General features: G+C 39.7%; 2 protein-coding genes across 3 annotated transcripts in view; one reads left to right on the forward strand and one right to left on the reverse strand.

Moving 5' to 3' along the window:
- Nucleotides 1-14: 14 nt before the first annotated feature.
- Nucleotides 15-10,189, forward strand: Nipa2 (NIPA magnesium transporter 2). Its single transcript, XM_090321746.1, has 5 exons — nucleotides 15-208; nucleotides 1,599-1,655; nucleotides 6,864-6,954; nucleotides 7,931-8,091; nucleotides 9,124-10,189. Exons 1-5 carry the CDS (start codon nucleotides 70-72, stop codon nucleotides 9,756-9,758), a joined length of 1,083 nt encoding a protein of 360 aa, XP_090177872.1. The 5' UTR covers nucleotides 15-69; the 3' UTR covers nucleotides 9,759-10,189.
- A 3,228-nt stretch (nucleotides 10,190-13,417) lies between these two features.
- Cyfip1 (cytoplasmic FMR1 interacting protein 1) overlaps nucleotides 13,418-15,548 on the reverse strand; it is a 51,058-nt gene continuing 48,927 nt past the window's right edge. For both annotated transcript variants that reach the window (XM_090321383.1, XM_090321382.1), the window contains one exon: nucleotides 13,418-14,142. In XM_090321383.1, coding sequence (XP_090177509.1) covers nucleotides 13,978-14,142 — 165 coding nt within the window. In that variant the 3' untranslated portion in view covers nucleotides 13,418-13,977. The remainder of the gene's footprint in view (nucleotides 14,143-15,548) is intronic.

The following is a 15,548-nucleotide window of genomic DNA, read 5'->3' on the forward strand; positions in this document are numbered from 1 at the left end:
TTTAGTACCAGTAGTTTCTGTATTATCTGGTCGATGTGACTCACAGGAAGTTCTTAAGTAACAAACGAAATGAGCCCAGGTCGTGGAAAATATGACTTTTACATTGGTCTGGGATTGGCTATGACCTCCAGCATTTTCATTGGAGGGAGTTTCATTTTGAAAAAGAAAGGCCTTTTGCGACTTGCCAGAAAAGGTTCCATGAGAGCAGGTAGGTGCCTTGTGAGATTTGAAATGACATCTATTCCTCATAAGTGTATATGAACCTTTGACCTGTTCAAGAGTTCTAAATGCTATTACTGATCAAATATCAATTTTATAAGAAAAATAAAGTTCTGTTAATTGTCCAGTCCTATGGTTATTATCAAAGTACAGTTGGGGAACAAATGCTAATTTAACCTCCAGGCTAAATTATAGTATCTGCAGAGAAGGAACTAAGGATGAAAAACAGAATTTGAGTCAGAATGAATAAGGGGGCATATTTTGTCCATGTTAGTAGAACTTCTGGCTTTTACTGGAGATGTTTTTCTTGATCTCAAATTGACAGTAGTAAAAGAACTTTTCAGGCCTGAAAAATACCTACTCATTGACTCTTACTTTCTACTCCAGAAATGGCTGACAAGTCACAAGATCCACTCATTGTTCTTAAATGAGGTCACATGTCACCTTATTCTGCATTCTAGATCTGGGTGGATCTCATGACTAGACCTGTTTTAGCAGTAAAAATGAAGACTTTGTCTACTTTCCTGTGCCATCTCTATGGCCAGTCCTAACTCAGTTAAAATGTGAAACAGCAGATTCTTATCTGCAGTTCAGTGGGTTTTGTAGATAGAGGAGGAAATCTTAAATTTGAGTTCATACAACAGAATAGAGGATTAGGCCCTGATCCCAAGCCCAGGAGTGGCAAAACAACTGCAACAAACTTACAGATTTAGTTCTTTCATACAAGAATATGGTACATACCTTACATACCAAAACATTTTTTTAAAAATTGTTGTGAGTCTGTCTGTCTTTCTTTTCCTTCCTTCCTTCCTTCCTTCCTTCCTTCCTTCCTTCCTTCCTTCCTTCCTTCCTTCCTTCCTTCCTTCCTTCCTTCCTTCCTTCCTTCCTTTCGCCAGTTCTGGGCTTGAGCTTGGGGCCTGAGCACTGTCCTTGGACTTTCTCAAAGCTAGAGCTCTACCACTTGAGCCTCAGCACCATTTCCAGCTTTTTTCTATGTATGTGGTACCGAGGAATCGAAGCCAGATCTTCGTGCATGCTAGGCAAGCACTACCACTAGGCCAAACTCCTGGCCCCCGAGTCTTGACTTTCTAAGGTAATCATAAAAACATTATCTAATAAAATCCCTTTTATATAATCATTCAGAAAGTTCTATAAATATTTACAAACAACAGGAGACATTGAAAAAAAAAATCTGTTGAAGTGGTGCTGTGGCTCAACGGGTAGAGCTAGCCTTGCGATGAAGAGCTCAGGGACAATGCCCAGGCTGAGTTCAAGCCCCATGACTGACCAAAAAAAAAAAAAAATCTGTTACCATAATGTCATAATTTATAAAGAAGACTGGTACTTTTCCAAAGAAATGAAATATTTCTTTCTCACAGGTCAAGGTGGACATGCGTATCTTAAAGAGTGGTTGTGGTGGGCTGGACTACTGTCAAGTATGTATAGAGAACATTCCAAAAAAATGTTATAGCTATATGTTTAAATATATGCATATGCCATTATAGGCGTATAATACTAGCAAAATTTAAAACTTTAGCCTTCTTTAATATGTAAATATGTACCTGTAAAAATAATCTGGCAGTTTTTAACAGCTTGACAAAACTGTTGTTTTTTTTTCTTTTTGAGGTGGGTATATGTGTTTATTTTTTTCCTGATCCTAGCGCTTGAACTCAGGGCCTGGGTTGCTGTCCCTGAGCCTCTTTGTGTTCAGGGGTAGTGCTCTATCATTTGAGCCACAGCATCACTGCCAGCTTTTTCTGGGTAGTTTATTTGAGATAAGAGTCTGACAGACTTTGCTTCCATGGGCTGGTTTCAAACTCTGATCCTCAGATCCCAGCCTCCTGACTAGGTAGGATTACAGGCATGCAGGCATGAGGCACTTGTGCCCAGTGACAAACATACAAACAAATGCATTTGTTTAACAACATACTTGATATATCTATGCATTTTTACAAAGAAGGCAATTCAGGGGTATAGGGATCAACTCACTGGTAGGGTATTTGCCAATCATGCTCATTGCTGTGTTCATTATCCATCCTAGCATTGCAAAAAACATAAAAAAGATTGAAAATGAATATTCATAAAAACATACACATTTTTCAAATGCTTCCTTCTCTATTCTCTTTCCAAATTGAAAGAAAGGTATGTGTTTGATTAGATGGCTATGCTTGTTTAGATAACTACCTTTATAAAGGTATGTGAAAGCCAGGCATGGTGGCTAAAGCCTATCATCCTAGTTAACTGGAAGTTGGGGATCTGGAGTTCCTGGTTTGAAGCTAGCCAGGGCAAAAAGAAATACGTAAGACACTATTTCAAAGAGTGGTTGGATCCAGTGCCATGTGTTTGTTACCTCTAAAGTCAGGGGGCACACAATGGCTGGATGCAATAGCATTTTTTTTACCTTGAAAATGACATAAAAAGGGGGCTAAAGGTGTGGTTCAAGTGGTAGAGTTACCTAGTTAGCAGTTCATCCTACTAATATTACCACCGAAAGAAGATACGTGGAAAAACTTGTCCTTAGAACTCTGAGATATTACTAATCAACAGATGTTTATTGATCACCTCTTCAATGTCAGGCACTGAAGATAGACTAGTGAGGCATAAAAGCAGCTCCTTTGTACAGTACTCCTTGTATCACTTACAGGTACTAAACATATTTAAAAACAAAACAAAAAATCCCCTCCCCTCAAAATCCCTGCCACATGAAGCTTATATTCTAGGTGACAGACAAACAGTAAATAGCAAGGTAAATAAGTTAAAAGGAAGGGGTGTGATAGAAAAGACTTGCATTTTTATATTAGATGGGAAGTCATTGGAGACCTTAAAAAAAGGGGTGATGTGATCTAAGAATTTTATTTGGGGGAGGGAATTTTATATTTGCCTAGTACTCTACTGTTTCAACTGTGCTTACAGTCCTTTTTGCCATAGTGATCTTTCAAATACAATCTTTCATTTTTACCCTGGCCAACCTGTAGATAGTGGTCCTCCAGCCTTTGCCTGCTGGGGTTACAGATGGGAGTTCCCGTGCTCACTTTCGATCAGTTTTAATTGTTCTTTGTTTTTGGATGATGGTTTCTGGAGTTTGAACCCAGGGCTCTGTTTTTGCTAGGCAGGTGCTCTACTGTTTGAGTCACATTCACAGGCTCTGACTTGGTTTTTGTAAGATCTCTCTAGTTGCTGATTTAAGTTTAAGTTGCATAGAGGCAGGAAAGGAACCAGTCAGGAGGCAATGACAATGAGTATGATGAGAAGTGATACTTATGGGTTTATTTTCAAGGTAGAACTGACAGAAGATTTGCTCATTGACTAAAATGTTAGGGTATAAAAGAGATGTGGTAAGCATACTACCTTTTACATTCTCAACTCAATACAAAGGTTTCTCACCAAGCCTTAAACAGTCACATAGTAAACACCAAAATGAGGGAAGAATTGAAGAGCTGTTGTCATTTATTTTCCAATATTTTAGTCCAGTTAGACAAGGGTGAAAGGACCTAGAAAGGGTTTTTTAAATTATTGTTTGTTGAAGATATGCTTTTGAGTATAAAAACTATAAAAAAACATGCAGATAAATTATAAAAGTTAAAGACAGCAATATTATTAGATACAGAATGTATAAAACTTAGTTTTTGCTGGGTATCAGTGGCTTATATCTGTAACCCTAACTCCTAACTGTGAAGGAGGATGGGATCTGAGGATGATGGTTCAAAGCCAGCCTAAGCAAGAAAGTCAGCAAGACTTATTTCCAATAACCATTCCAAAAAAAAGGGAAAAAAAGCTGGAGAGTGGCCTGAGTTCAAGCCCCAGGAGTAGCATTTTACAAAAATGCAGTTGATTTTTACTAATTAAGGAAATAATAAAATGCTACTATTTCTGTGTGACTTTTTTATTCTCTTTTTGTCGGTCCTGAGACTTGAGCTCTGGGCCTGGGTACTGTCCCTGAGCTATTCAAGGTTATCACTCAACCCCTGGAGCCACATTGCCACTTGCAGTATTCTAGTGTTTAATTGGAGATAAGAGTCTCATGGGATTTAGTGCCCAGGCTGGCTTTGAACTGAGATTCCCCATATACCAGCCTCCTGAGTAGCTAGGATTACAGGCATGAGCCACTGCGCCCCGCTTCTGTGTAACGTTTAGAGCAAAATTTATTTTATTTACTCATCTTTATAAAGACAAAGTTGTGGGTTTTTATTTTTTAATTTTTATTTTTGCCTGTCCTGGGGCTTAGACTAAGAGCCTGGGCACTGCCCTGAGCTTTCTCAAAGCTAGCACTCTACCTTTGAGCCACAGTACCACTTCCAGCTGTTTTTGTGTATGTGGTACCAAGGAGTCAAACCCAGGGCTTCGTGCATGCTACGTGAGCACTCTTCCCACTAGGCTATACCCCCAGCCAGAAGTGAAAGAATTTTGGCTGTGGGTTATTGAGACTTCTGTAGAAAGTCTTACTAATTAAGTCCGTATGGTGTTGTGCAATGGTTCACTAGACTAAAAAATTGTGAAAAAGACCCAAGATGAGTATATGACAGAGGAGGCATTAAAATAGAGAAAGCCATTTTAAGGATTACTGTAGCAATCAATGCTGAAAAGAAAATTCCAGGACTGGGAGTCTGGCCTAGTGGTAGAGTGCTTGCCTAGCATGCATGAAGACCCGTGTTCAATCCCTCGGTGTCACATACATAGAAAAAAAGCTGGAAGTGGTGCTATGGCTCAAGTGGTAGAGCGCTAGCCTTAAGAAAAAAGCCCAAGGACAGTGCTCAGGCCCTGAGTTCAGGTCCCAGTACTGGCACAAAAAAAAAAATTCCACATATTTACATATTCTGCACAAGACATAGAGTCAACATCAAATGGTCCATTGGTCTAAATGTTAAGGGCAGAACACTTTCAGAAGACTTCAGAAGTATCACATAACATGTATTTCCTGTGTCTTGTTATTTGATGTCATATGCTGTCTCAGGATTCTGCCAACAACATTGCTACGCCAGATGCAAGCCCTTGACCTTGCTTCTGTAGAACCATACATCAAAATTAACCTTTATAACTTGAAGCAACAATGACAAAAAAAGAAGGTAGAGTTAGAAGATAAAAAGATAATTCCTTAAGCAGTCTTGTGAAGCACTAAATATAAAGGAAAAATATTTTAAACTTTGACATTGAAATGAAAGACATATATTCCCAGTACTATATAAAAGAAGTAAGAGGAGAGAAAGAAAAGGAAGAGACAATAAGAATAACAACAAATCCAAAACAAGTGAACATTTTGGAAAAAGGTTAGGCCTAGTGGTAGAGTGCATGCCTAGTATGCACAAAGATCCTGGTTCGACATACATAGAAAAAAGCCAGAAATCGTGCTATGGCTCAAGTGGTAGAGCTTTAGCCTTGAGAAAGCCCAAGGACAGTGCCCTGAGCACAAGCCCAGGACTGGCAATAAAATAAAATAAGACAAATGTAGAACCTGAAAAATAATTGGGATGTATTTAATGAACAAAAGTTTCATGTCCAAAACACAAAGAAAAGTACTTTATTTTTTTTTTTAGCTGAACTTTTTTTTTATTGTAATTAGTAAAAGGGTTACATGATATTTGCCAGATAGAAGGTGCATTAATTCACATACATTGATACCCTTTCACATGTCTTGGTACCCGTTTCCCTCCCCCAGAAAAGTACTTTAATAAGAGAAAATAAGAGATCCTAGTAGTAGCATAGGGAATTCACTTGAATGACTACTTTCCTGAAAGATTTAACATGGTCAGTAAACAAATTATAGGAAATGCAAATCGAACCCATTAATATTGTCTTCCTGACAGAGTAGCAAATTCTTAAGTCTGAAAATACCAAATGATAGGGAGAATGTGAGACCAAGGGAGTTCTCATACACACTGTTAAGTGAAAGTTGGCACAACCATTTTGGAAAACAGGAGCTAGGATTCTTGAGATCTTGTCTATGCTCTGCCTAGGATTCCCAGAGGCTTTTGTAACAGCTTAGAGCTCCAGCAGGAAGGTCCTGTGTGCCTTGTCTGCCTCTGGTCTTCTTGGCCTTGTCTCTTCACTCGTCCTCATGGAGGTGTTCTGCTGCCTTTGGTGTTCACACTTTGCCAGGTATCTGCACCCAGGGATTTAGTATTTCCATGTGCTGTTCCCATAGTTTGGAGTATTTTACTGCTCTAGGCCCCAGGTTTCCTAATCTCAGAGGTCCTTTTTAATATTGGATATGGTGTCTTCCTCACCAGCATTCTAGGTATTGACAATGGGTCCATGTGTTTTCTGTTTTCCCATATTAAAATGTAGTTTCCTGAGAGTAGTGTCATTGTTTTTGTCTCTTCTGTGCTTTGTGATCCTAGAATCTGGTACATTGTGTAAGTTGGACTTTAAGAAAGGAGTAGCCATTGAATAAGACTAGATAGAAGTGCCTCTATGTTAGTGGGCTTCTTTTACTTGTGTTTGTTGTCCTTAAAAATATCTACTTAAACTTTGTTTTCTATATAAGTTATATATTTGTGACTTGGTATTTGGTATATTGATAATTTCAAAAATCCTTATAATTACAGAAGAGAATACAGTTAAAATAATACATAAGCTATTGAATGAATGGTTAGCATTCTAAATTGTCCATGTACATTCTTACCTGAGAGGTGTTTTTGTTTCTTAAGTGGGAGCGGGTGAGGTGGCCAACTTTGCTGCATATGCATTTGCACCAGCCACGCTAGTGACTCCGCTGGGAGCTCTCAGCGTCCTTGTAAGGTAAGAACATGGTTTCATATGTAAATAGTATTTTAGTGTTTAAAATATAACCAATCATATTTTTTCAGTGCAGGGGATATTCCAGCACCTTTTTTTTTTTTTTTTTTTTACAAGTCCTGGGGCTTGAACTCAGGGCTTGAGAACTGTCCTTGGGCTTTCTCAAGGCTAGAGCTCTACCACTTGAGCCATAGCACCACTTCTGGCCTTTTCTGTGTATGTGGTACTGAGGAATTGAATCCAGGTCTTTGAGCATACAGCTAGGCCAAACTCCTGGCCCTGAATTTTTTTTTTAATACTATGTATTAATTTGCTTTTTTCTGTACTTACCTCTATGCAGAGGGAAAGCTGTTGCCGTGTGTGTGTGTGTGTGTGTGTGTGTGTGTGTGTGTGTGTGTGTGTGTGTGTTTTGTTGGTTGTGAGTCTTGAGCTCTGGGCCTAGGCTTTGCTCCTGAGCTCTTTAGCTCAAGGCTTCTACTCTACCGCTTGAGCCACAATGCCATACCACGGTCCTCAGATCTCAGCCTCTGAGCCACTGCACCGGCCTGATTTTTTAACTAGATTTTTACATAACAAATTTCTTAAAGACTTCTCTTTGTTTAGGAGGCCATTGTGACTGATCTTAGTATTAAGAATTGTTCCTGAACTGTAAGGGGACTATAAGATAGATGATTCAGAGCAAAGAAGACAGATGCAGAATGGAAGCAGAGATTACATGTTTTACTTTCCTATTGGATATGTGTCAGCTCAAATGAAGAATTTAGCAAAATCAGTCTCTTGAGACCTTCCTACATACTGTTTTATAATTCAGTGTATATTTTCTTTGGTGGAAAGCCAGAATCCTCAAGAGCTCAGTGTTGTAAGTGAGTGTTAGTAAGTTGTGAGTGTTAATTTTAAAAATGAGAACAGCAAAAAAAAAAAGGAAACATTAGCTGATTATTCAAAATTCTCAACCCTTTTCTCACTTCTCATTTTATAGTGCCATTCTTTCTTCATATTTTCTAAATGAAAGACTTAATCTTCATGGGAAAATTGGGTGTTTGCTTAGCATTCTGGGATCTACAGTAATGGTCATCCATGCTCCAAAAGAAGAAGAGATTGAGACCTTGGATGAAATGTCACATAAATTGGGTGATCCAGGTAAGAAGAACGAAAAGCCTCATTTACATATTGTACCTTTCTTTTTATCTGTTTTACCTTTAATCCAAATTTTATGTATACATAGAGGCAAATTTTCCTACGTAGCTTATGAAAAATAATTGTCATACATTCAAATCCTCTTTTTTTTTTCTTTCAGTGTTGAGACTGGAACTCTGGCCCTCCATTTTTTAGTTCATAGCTAGTACTCTGCCACTTGAGCTATGCTGCCTGTTCTGGTTTTTTGGTGGTTAATTGGAGTTTAAATGTCTCACAGATTTTTTTGCCCTAGCTGCCTTCCAAATACAGTACTCAGATCTCAGCCTCCCGAGTAGCTAGGATTAGGGACATGAGCTATCAGCATGCAGTGCTAGCCTTTCTTTTGAGCTGTTCTGCTCTTACAAGTTTAATTTTCAACCGTTTGCTTTTGCTCTTTTGATTCTTAGTTTTTTGTTTTGTTTTGCTTGTTGATCCTGGGGTTTAAACTCAGGGCTTAGGCAATGTCCCTGAGTTCTTGCTCAAAGCTAGTGCTTTACCTCTTTGAGCCACAGCTCCACTTCTGGTCTTCTGGTGGTTCATAGGGTATTAGATAAGAGTCTCATATTCTTTGCGGCTGCACATATTGAGCACTGAAAAACATACTGTGATTTCTCTTCAGCTAACTCATGACCTGTTTTGATTACCTGTCTCCTTTGCCTCTAGGTAGGCACATTTCAGTAGGCAGGTGAGGCTCCTTAAAAAATATTGCTGGTGGGGCCAGGCGCAGTGGCTCACACCTGTAATCCTAGCTATTCAGAAGGCTGAGATCTGAGGATCAAGGTCCAAAGCCAGCCAGGACACTAAAATAATGTCGGTGAGATTCTTATCTCCAGTTAGCCACTAGAAAACGGGAAGTGGCACTGTGGCTCCAGGGATAGGACGGTAGCCTTGAGCTGAAGAGCTTAGGGACAACACATAGGCTTAGAGTTCAAGCCCCGTAACAGACCAAAAATAAATAAAAGGAAATAAAATATGTATTATCTTTGCCCTTTCCAGGTTTTGTGGTCTTTGCAACTTTTGTCGTCATTGTATCCTTGATACTAATCTTCGTGGTGGGACCTCGCCATGGACAAACCAACATCCTAGTGTATATCACAATCTGCTCTGTGATTGGAGCGTTTTCTGTCTCCTGTGTGAAGGGCCTGGGCATCGCCATCAAAGAGCTCTTGGCTTCAAAACCAGTGCTGCAGCATCCCCTGGCCTGGATCCTGCTGCTGAGCCTCGTGGTCTGTGTGAGCACACAGATTAATTATTTAAACCGAGCCCTGGACATCTTCAACACGTCTATTGTGACTCCCATCTATTATGTGTTCTTTACAACTTCAGTTTTAACTTGCTCAGCTATTCTTTTTAAGGAGTGGCAGCACATGCCTGTTGATGATATCATTGGGACTCTGAGTGGCTTCCTCACTATCATTGTTGGGATATTCCTGTTGCATGCCTTTAAGGACGTCAGCTTTAGTCTTGCAAGTCTGCCTGTGTCTTTTCGGAAAGATGAAAAAGCAGTGAATGGCAATCTCTCTAATTTGTATGAAGTTCTTAATAATAATGAAGAAAGTTTACCCTGTGGAGCTGAACAACACACAGCTGAAAGTATCTCCCGGAGAAATGGAAGTCTATCAGCTTTTTAAGAAAGCTATGATTAAAAGGTTAATCTAGAATTTTGTTACAAAGTGATTTTGAGTATCAGAATGTGTCTGAAAAAGCAGTCTTCAGTGCTTCTCTAAAGACAATCTTTTTTAAAAGTTTCATTAATTTGGACCAAGAAATTACTTTTCTTATATTTAAACAATGTTAGTTAAATGAGGTCACTTAAAATGACCCCAGTACATGGCTGATTTCTATTAATATTGTATTATTGTAGAGGTATTTTACATTTTGATTCTTTCTCCAAAATTTAAATGCACTAATACAATTTTAAGTCTATAAAAATGCTTTATTTTTTCATTGGTGATGAAAGTCTGAAATGTGTATTTGTCATTCCAGCCTATCAGTCCCTGACTTATACATGACTTTGATTGTGAAAAGGAACAAAATTATCCCAATACATTATCCTTTGGTTTACCTTATCAGATTGACTTCTGTTTGATGAATTATTTTAATTTTGAAATAGGTCCAAGAGAATCTTCAGTTAACAAGAATACTTCATTTTACCCTTGGAGGAAACTTGTTAACAAAACTAAAAAGTTTGGGTCTCATCAAGTCTGTATTTCTCTAGTGGTGATTTGCCAGCAATGTCAGGTTTCTTGTGTGCTGCTGCATCTGTGAGGAAGATCTCCCTTGTTCATTTGGTATGTTCAGTGTGTTTAGGGCTGAGTTCCACTGCAGCCTAACTGGGCTTATTCCTTGCTCTGATGCCTGAAATTACCATTTCACATCAACAGTGAGTTAAAAGGTATTGCAGACCTTGTAACAACACTGGGAAACGAAATCAGAAGTGTGCTTAAATTAGTTCATAAAAAGACAGTGAAACAGGGCCAGGATCGTAGCCTAGTGGTAGAGTGTTTGCCTAGCATGCATGAAACCCTGGGTTCAATTCCTTAGTACGACATTCACAGAAAAAGCCAGAAGTGGTGCTGTGGCTCAAGTGGTAGAGCACTAGTTTTGAGAAAGCCCGAGGACAGTCCCCAGGCCCTGAGTTTAAGCTCCAGGACTGGCAAAACAAAACAAAAAGCCCCCCCCCCAAACCAAAATAGTTAAACAAAGTTGATTCTTGAATGTTCATGAAACGTGCTATCTTTGTACCAAATACTTGAGCTTTTGTTTTGTTTGTTTTTACTATTATATATTTTTCTTCTTCAGGAAATATTTATGAAAAAATGTGGAAAATTTCAGGACCATAGACAGCATAATAAGTTCTGCCTAGCCTTGAAGTTTAGTCAGTGATTGGCTATGACAAAAAGTAAGTATCGACAGTACACCTTCCTGTCAGCATCATCCTTCTCCAGAGCAGGAGCTCAGACTTGTACGTATTTACTGCTCCTGTCTGAAGCTACTTGGTGGCTCATCAGGACACAACCTGCTCATTCTCTGTAGTAGCAGTGCTCACATCCCATGTACCTCTCCAAGAGTCTCCAGTCAGGGCAGACCAACTCCCATAAAGTAAACAAAACAAGTCTCTTCTCTACAGCTTTGCTTCTGGTGACACTCTTAAGAATCTATCTCTCTATATATATACAAGTCACATACATGATACAAAATATATATTTTATGCTGATGCCTAGCGTGGAGGCCAATAGGGCTTCAGGTATGCAAGGTCAGTGCTCTACCTTCCTCCCCTCCATGCAAATTTTAATACCATGAGTATACTTTTAAATTTTCATACTCACTGTATGTCTTATGTACTGTGTATCTTGCCTTGCTGATAAAAATGCATTTCTCATCTGAGTATCCTCATTGAGAATGCATAGGTTGATAAAACTCATTATATAACATTTTAGCCTATCGTTGGCCTATCATTAAGCCTTAGGAAACTTGTAAGTGTAATGAATAACATTTTTATTCTGTCCTTCATAGAGTGGACACAAATACCCCTCTCAAGTCTGTAACACTGAAATTGAGCACCAAACCCAAGACCTTTAGGTAAGTTTTCATAAATAAGTTTTTTTTTTTTGCCAGTTGTGGGCTTGATCTCAGGGCCTGACCACTGTCCTTGGACTTTCTCAAGGCTAGAGCTCTACCACTTGAGCCTCAGCACCATTTCTGGCTTTTTTTCTATGTATGTGGTACTGAGGAATCGAACCCGGGTCTTCGTGCATGCTAGGCAAGCACTCTACCACTAGGCCAAACTCCCGGCCCAAGTTTTTGTTTTTTTGGTAGCCCTGGAGCTTGAACTCAGAACTTAAGCATTGTCCTTGGGCTTTCTCAAGTCATAAGTTTTTAAAGATCATGTAACAGGTTAATTGTACAACAGGATAGTTCCTATACTTCTGCATGTAACAGGTTAATTGTACAACAGGATAGTTCCTATACTTCTGTACCATGCTTGAAGGGACTTTGGTATTCAACGTGAATGATTTAAGTTTTATTTTGAGGTGAGGGTTCATTATGTTGCTTATTATGTTGGCCTTGACTCCCAGTACAAGCTTGTTTTGAGTTTCTCTTGTAGCTGGGAATACTGGTGCTTGCCGCACATCAAGCTCTCTCCACTTCTTAACCATAAGTGTTGGTAGATCTGAGTGCTAGTAATTCACATCTGTAATTTTACTTACTATGAGGATCCTAGTTCAGTCAACCTGGGCAGTAAAGTTGGTGAGATTCTTCCAGCAAAAAGCCAGAAATGGAGATGTGATGGCTCAAGTGACATAGCCTTGAGCAAGAAAGCTTAAGGGACAGCAGCCAAGGCCTTGAGTTCAAGCCCCAGTACCAATAATCAGAAACTCTTCCCCCAACCACACAAAGGCTTACCATTTCCTTTATTCTCCAATTAAATCACTAAAAACAAAAACCTCCAAGTGAAGCCGTGGCTGAAAGGTAGCGCTGAGTTCATGCCAGTACTACCTCCAGAAATTTTTTTTTTTTTTTTTTTTTGCCAGTCCTGGGCTTGAGCTCAGGGCCTGAGCACTAACCTTGGACTTTCTCAAGGCTAGAGCTCTAGCCCTTGAGCCTCAGCACCACTTCCGGCTTTTTTCTATGTATGTGGTACCGAGGAATTGAACCCGGGTCTTCATGCATGCTAGGCAAGCACTAACCACTAGGCAAAACTCCCGGCCCCTCCAGAAAAACTTTTTTAAGCTGTTGTCTAACAGAGCCCATGAACTAACTAGCCACACAAGGGAACTCACCCAGCAATTGGGAAGGAAATCTGAATATTAGCTATAGCATTGAAGGGGGCCGGGAGTTTGGCTTAGTGGTAAAGTGCTTGCCTAGCATGCATGAAGACCTAGGTACAATATACAAACAAAATGCTAGAAGTGGTGCTATGGCTCAAGTGGTAGAGCTCTGTCCTTGAGAAAGCCCAAAAGCAGTGCTCAGGCCCTGAGTTCAGTTCCCAGGACTGGCCAAAAACGCATCCAAGTTTTCCTCAGTTCTATTGTAGTACCCCCTTTCCTAGACTTCTGGCATCCAGGTTGTAGGAACATGTGGTGTAGAGGTGCCTCATGGCTAGGACAGGCAACACAGTTGTCTTGTTGTCTTGTGTCTGATTGGCCTGTCATTTGATCTCTGTTGAAATGGTCATGTTATAAGGATGTCAGGATTTTGACCTGAATCCAGTCTGGATAAAGAAGATGCCACTCCCCCACCCTGCTTCAGGCCAGTCAGGACAGTTTGTGGTAAGTGAATGAGCACAGAGGTTTCATTAGTTTTATTTCTCTAATTAAGTCATACTTCACAAATTAACATTTTGTTTACAGGTGAATTTAGTGAAAACAAGGGAAATAAGTTCATAGTCACTATGATCTGCAACACTGACACAGAAGAGGGATAATGACTTAAAAAAGACTGAAAGACCCATTAGAAAAATCAGAACAAAAGCTAGATAGTTTACTATTAAATGATTAATTGGCATAAGAATTTAATACAATTAGTTGGTATTGTCATAAGGGGTGAATAAAATTCAGCAGCATGTTATGACATGGCTGTTTAGGAAATAGGAAACATTAAGATGATTTTTTGTAAGAACATGATCAGCAGCCAGTGTTCTCAGACTTCCTAATTACCAAAAGCATATACAATTATTGTCTAGAAAAATAAGTCGATTTTATAAAAGCTTTTAGGTCAAAAAGCACCTCTTTAAACAGGTACAGAGATACTGAAAAATAGTCCCTAACGTTTTTCACCCGGTGGTTTATGGAAAGAAACATGCCGTCAGTACTACTAAATGCTGCGGGTTTAGGCCCATCTGGGTCCTCAGCTGCTGGCTAGAGACTGATGGATGGGTGGCTGGAAGCAGCGCACGTGCTCCACTGGAGTGCTCTCACCATCCCCCGACTTCAAGTATTTGTCCAGAATGGTGATAATCTCATCATTGAGAATCTGGAACTTGCGGATCCTTTCCACCATCTTTTTCAAAGGCTGAAGAAATTAGATCATGACATTTTATTTTTCATACTTGTACAAGTCATCATGTATAAAAAGGTCAGGGTTCTCTTAGGAAGTGACAGATATATAGATATACTAGTGCTATGCAATACCAGCTTTTAAATGGGAAATGCATTCATTCAACAGAGAAATGTTTTAAATTACATTGGAGCATTGTGCACTGGTGAGTAGGTTTTTTTTTTTTGGTCAATCCTGGGGCTTGAACACTCATTGTCCTTGGGCTTTATCAAGGCTATAATCATTTCTAGCTCTTTGTATGTGGTACCATGCAATTGAACCTGAGGCCTTTGTGCATGCTAGGCAACAGGCACTCTACCTCTAGACCAAACTCCCAGCCCCTGGCCAGTGGGTTTGTAAAACTTACAGGGGATATTCATTCAAGAATCAGCTATTCAAAAATTATGTAGCTGGGCACCAGTGGCTCTTGCCTCTAATCCTAGCTACTCAGGAGGCTGAGATCTAAGGATTACAGTTTGAAGCCAGCTCAGGTAAGAAAGTCCATGAGATTTCTCTCTCCAATTACCTACCAAGAAGGCAATAATGAAACTGGGTGGTTCAAGTGGAAAAGTGCTTGCCTTGGACAAAAGAGCTCCCAAACCCTGAGTTCAAGCCCCAGGAGCAGCCTACACACACACATTATGTGTCAAACGCTGGGACTTTGCACATGAAAACAATATGTATAGCAGGAAGCAGCACACTGGAAAAATAGAAGCCCTAGAATTCCAGTTTGCAGAAAGGTCTGCCAAGACAGAGGCTGCAGTATTGACAGTCTTTCCCTCCCAGGCCTACGTAGGAGAAACAGCACCCTGTGTTTTGGCAGGTTCACTTGTGTACATGCACACTCATACACTGCCCACACAGGAGGTATTCTGGCAATCTTTTTCACATACAGAGCAGAACTTAGGATTGCAGAGGCTGACAACAGTAGCGCTGGGCTGGCTATAATCAAGTTTAACTATGTGTTGGAGATTCTTGAGTTCATCAGAAGCTGCGATCTGTTCATTTGGATTGTGGTCCCAGGTTGGAAATAGCCTCTGGCAAGAGAAGCCAAATTCAATAAAAGCTTGCAAATAATCCAGTTTTAGATAATTCCCAACAAACTACAATTAAAGAAGTGAGATGGAGAAAATTTGTTGCCTTAAAATTAAGACTGGAAGAACCCAGCCAAACTTGAAAAGAATTGTGACTGTAAAAAGATGAGACCTGAAGTGAATTAATCAGCCACCTGAAAGCTGTATCTGAAGAAAAGTAGTTTGAAAACAACCCAATAGGCCAAGGATATGAGGAGACATGAAACTAGACTGTCCTCATCCCCTGAGCTGTCCACATTCAACCTGTCACTTGTGACTGTTACCTTACAAGAGGGACTTGAAGATTTG

The sequence above is a fragment of the Megascapheus bottae genome, chromosome 30, assembly GCF_031878675.1.
Source record: "Megascapheus bottae isolate mThoBot1 chromosome 30, mThoBot2.hap1, whole genome shotgun sequence".
Lineage (NCBI taxonomy): Eukaryota > Metazoa > Chordata > Mammalia > Rodentia > Geomyidae > Megascapheus > Megascapheus bottae.

Excerpts from the sequence above, each read along its gene's own strand:
- Nipa2 (XM_090321746.1), top strand. The coding sequence starts at position 70 with ATGAGCCCAGGTCGTGGAAAATATGACTTTTACATTGGTCTGGGATTG. Across the intron at positions 209-1,598 it reads AAAAGGTTCCATGAGAGCAG|GTCAAGGTGGACATGCGTAT; the intron begins GTAGGTGCCTTG and ends TCTTTCTCACAG. Across the intron at positions 6,955-7,930 it reads GCTCTCAGCGTCCTTGTAAG|TGCCATTCTTTCTTCATATT; the intron begins GTAAGAACATGG and ends CTCATTTTATAG.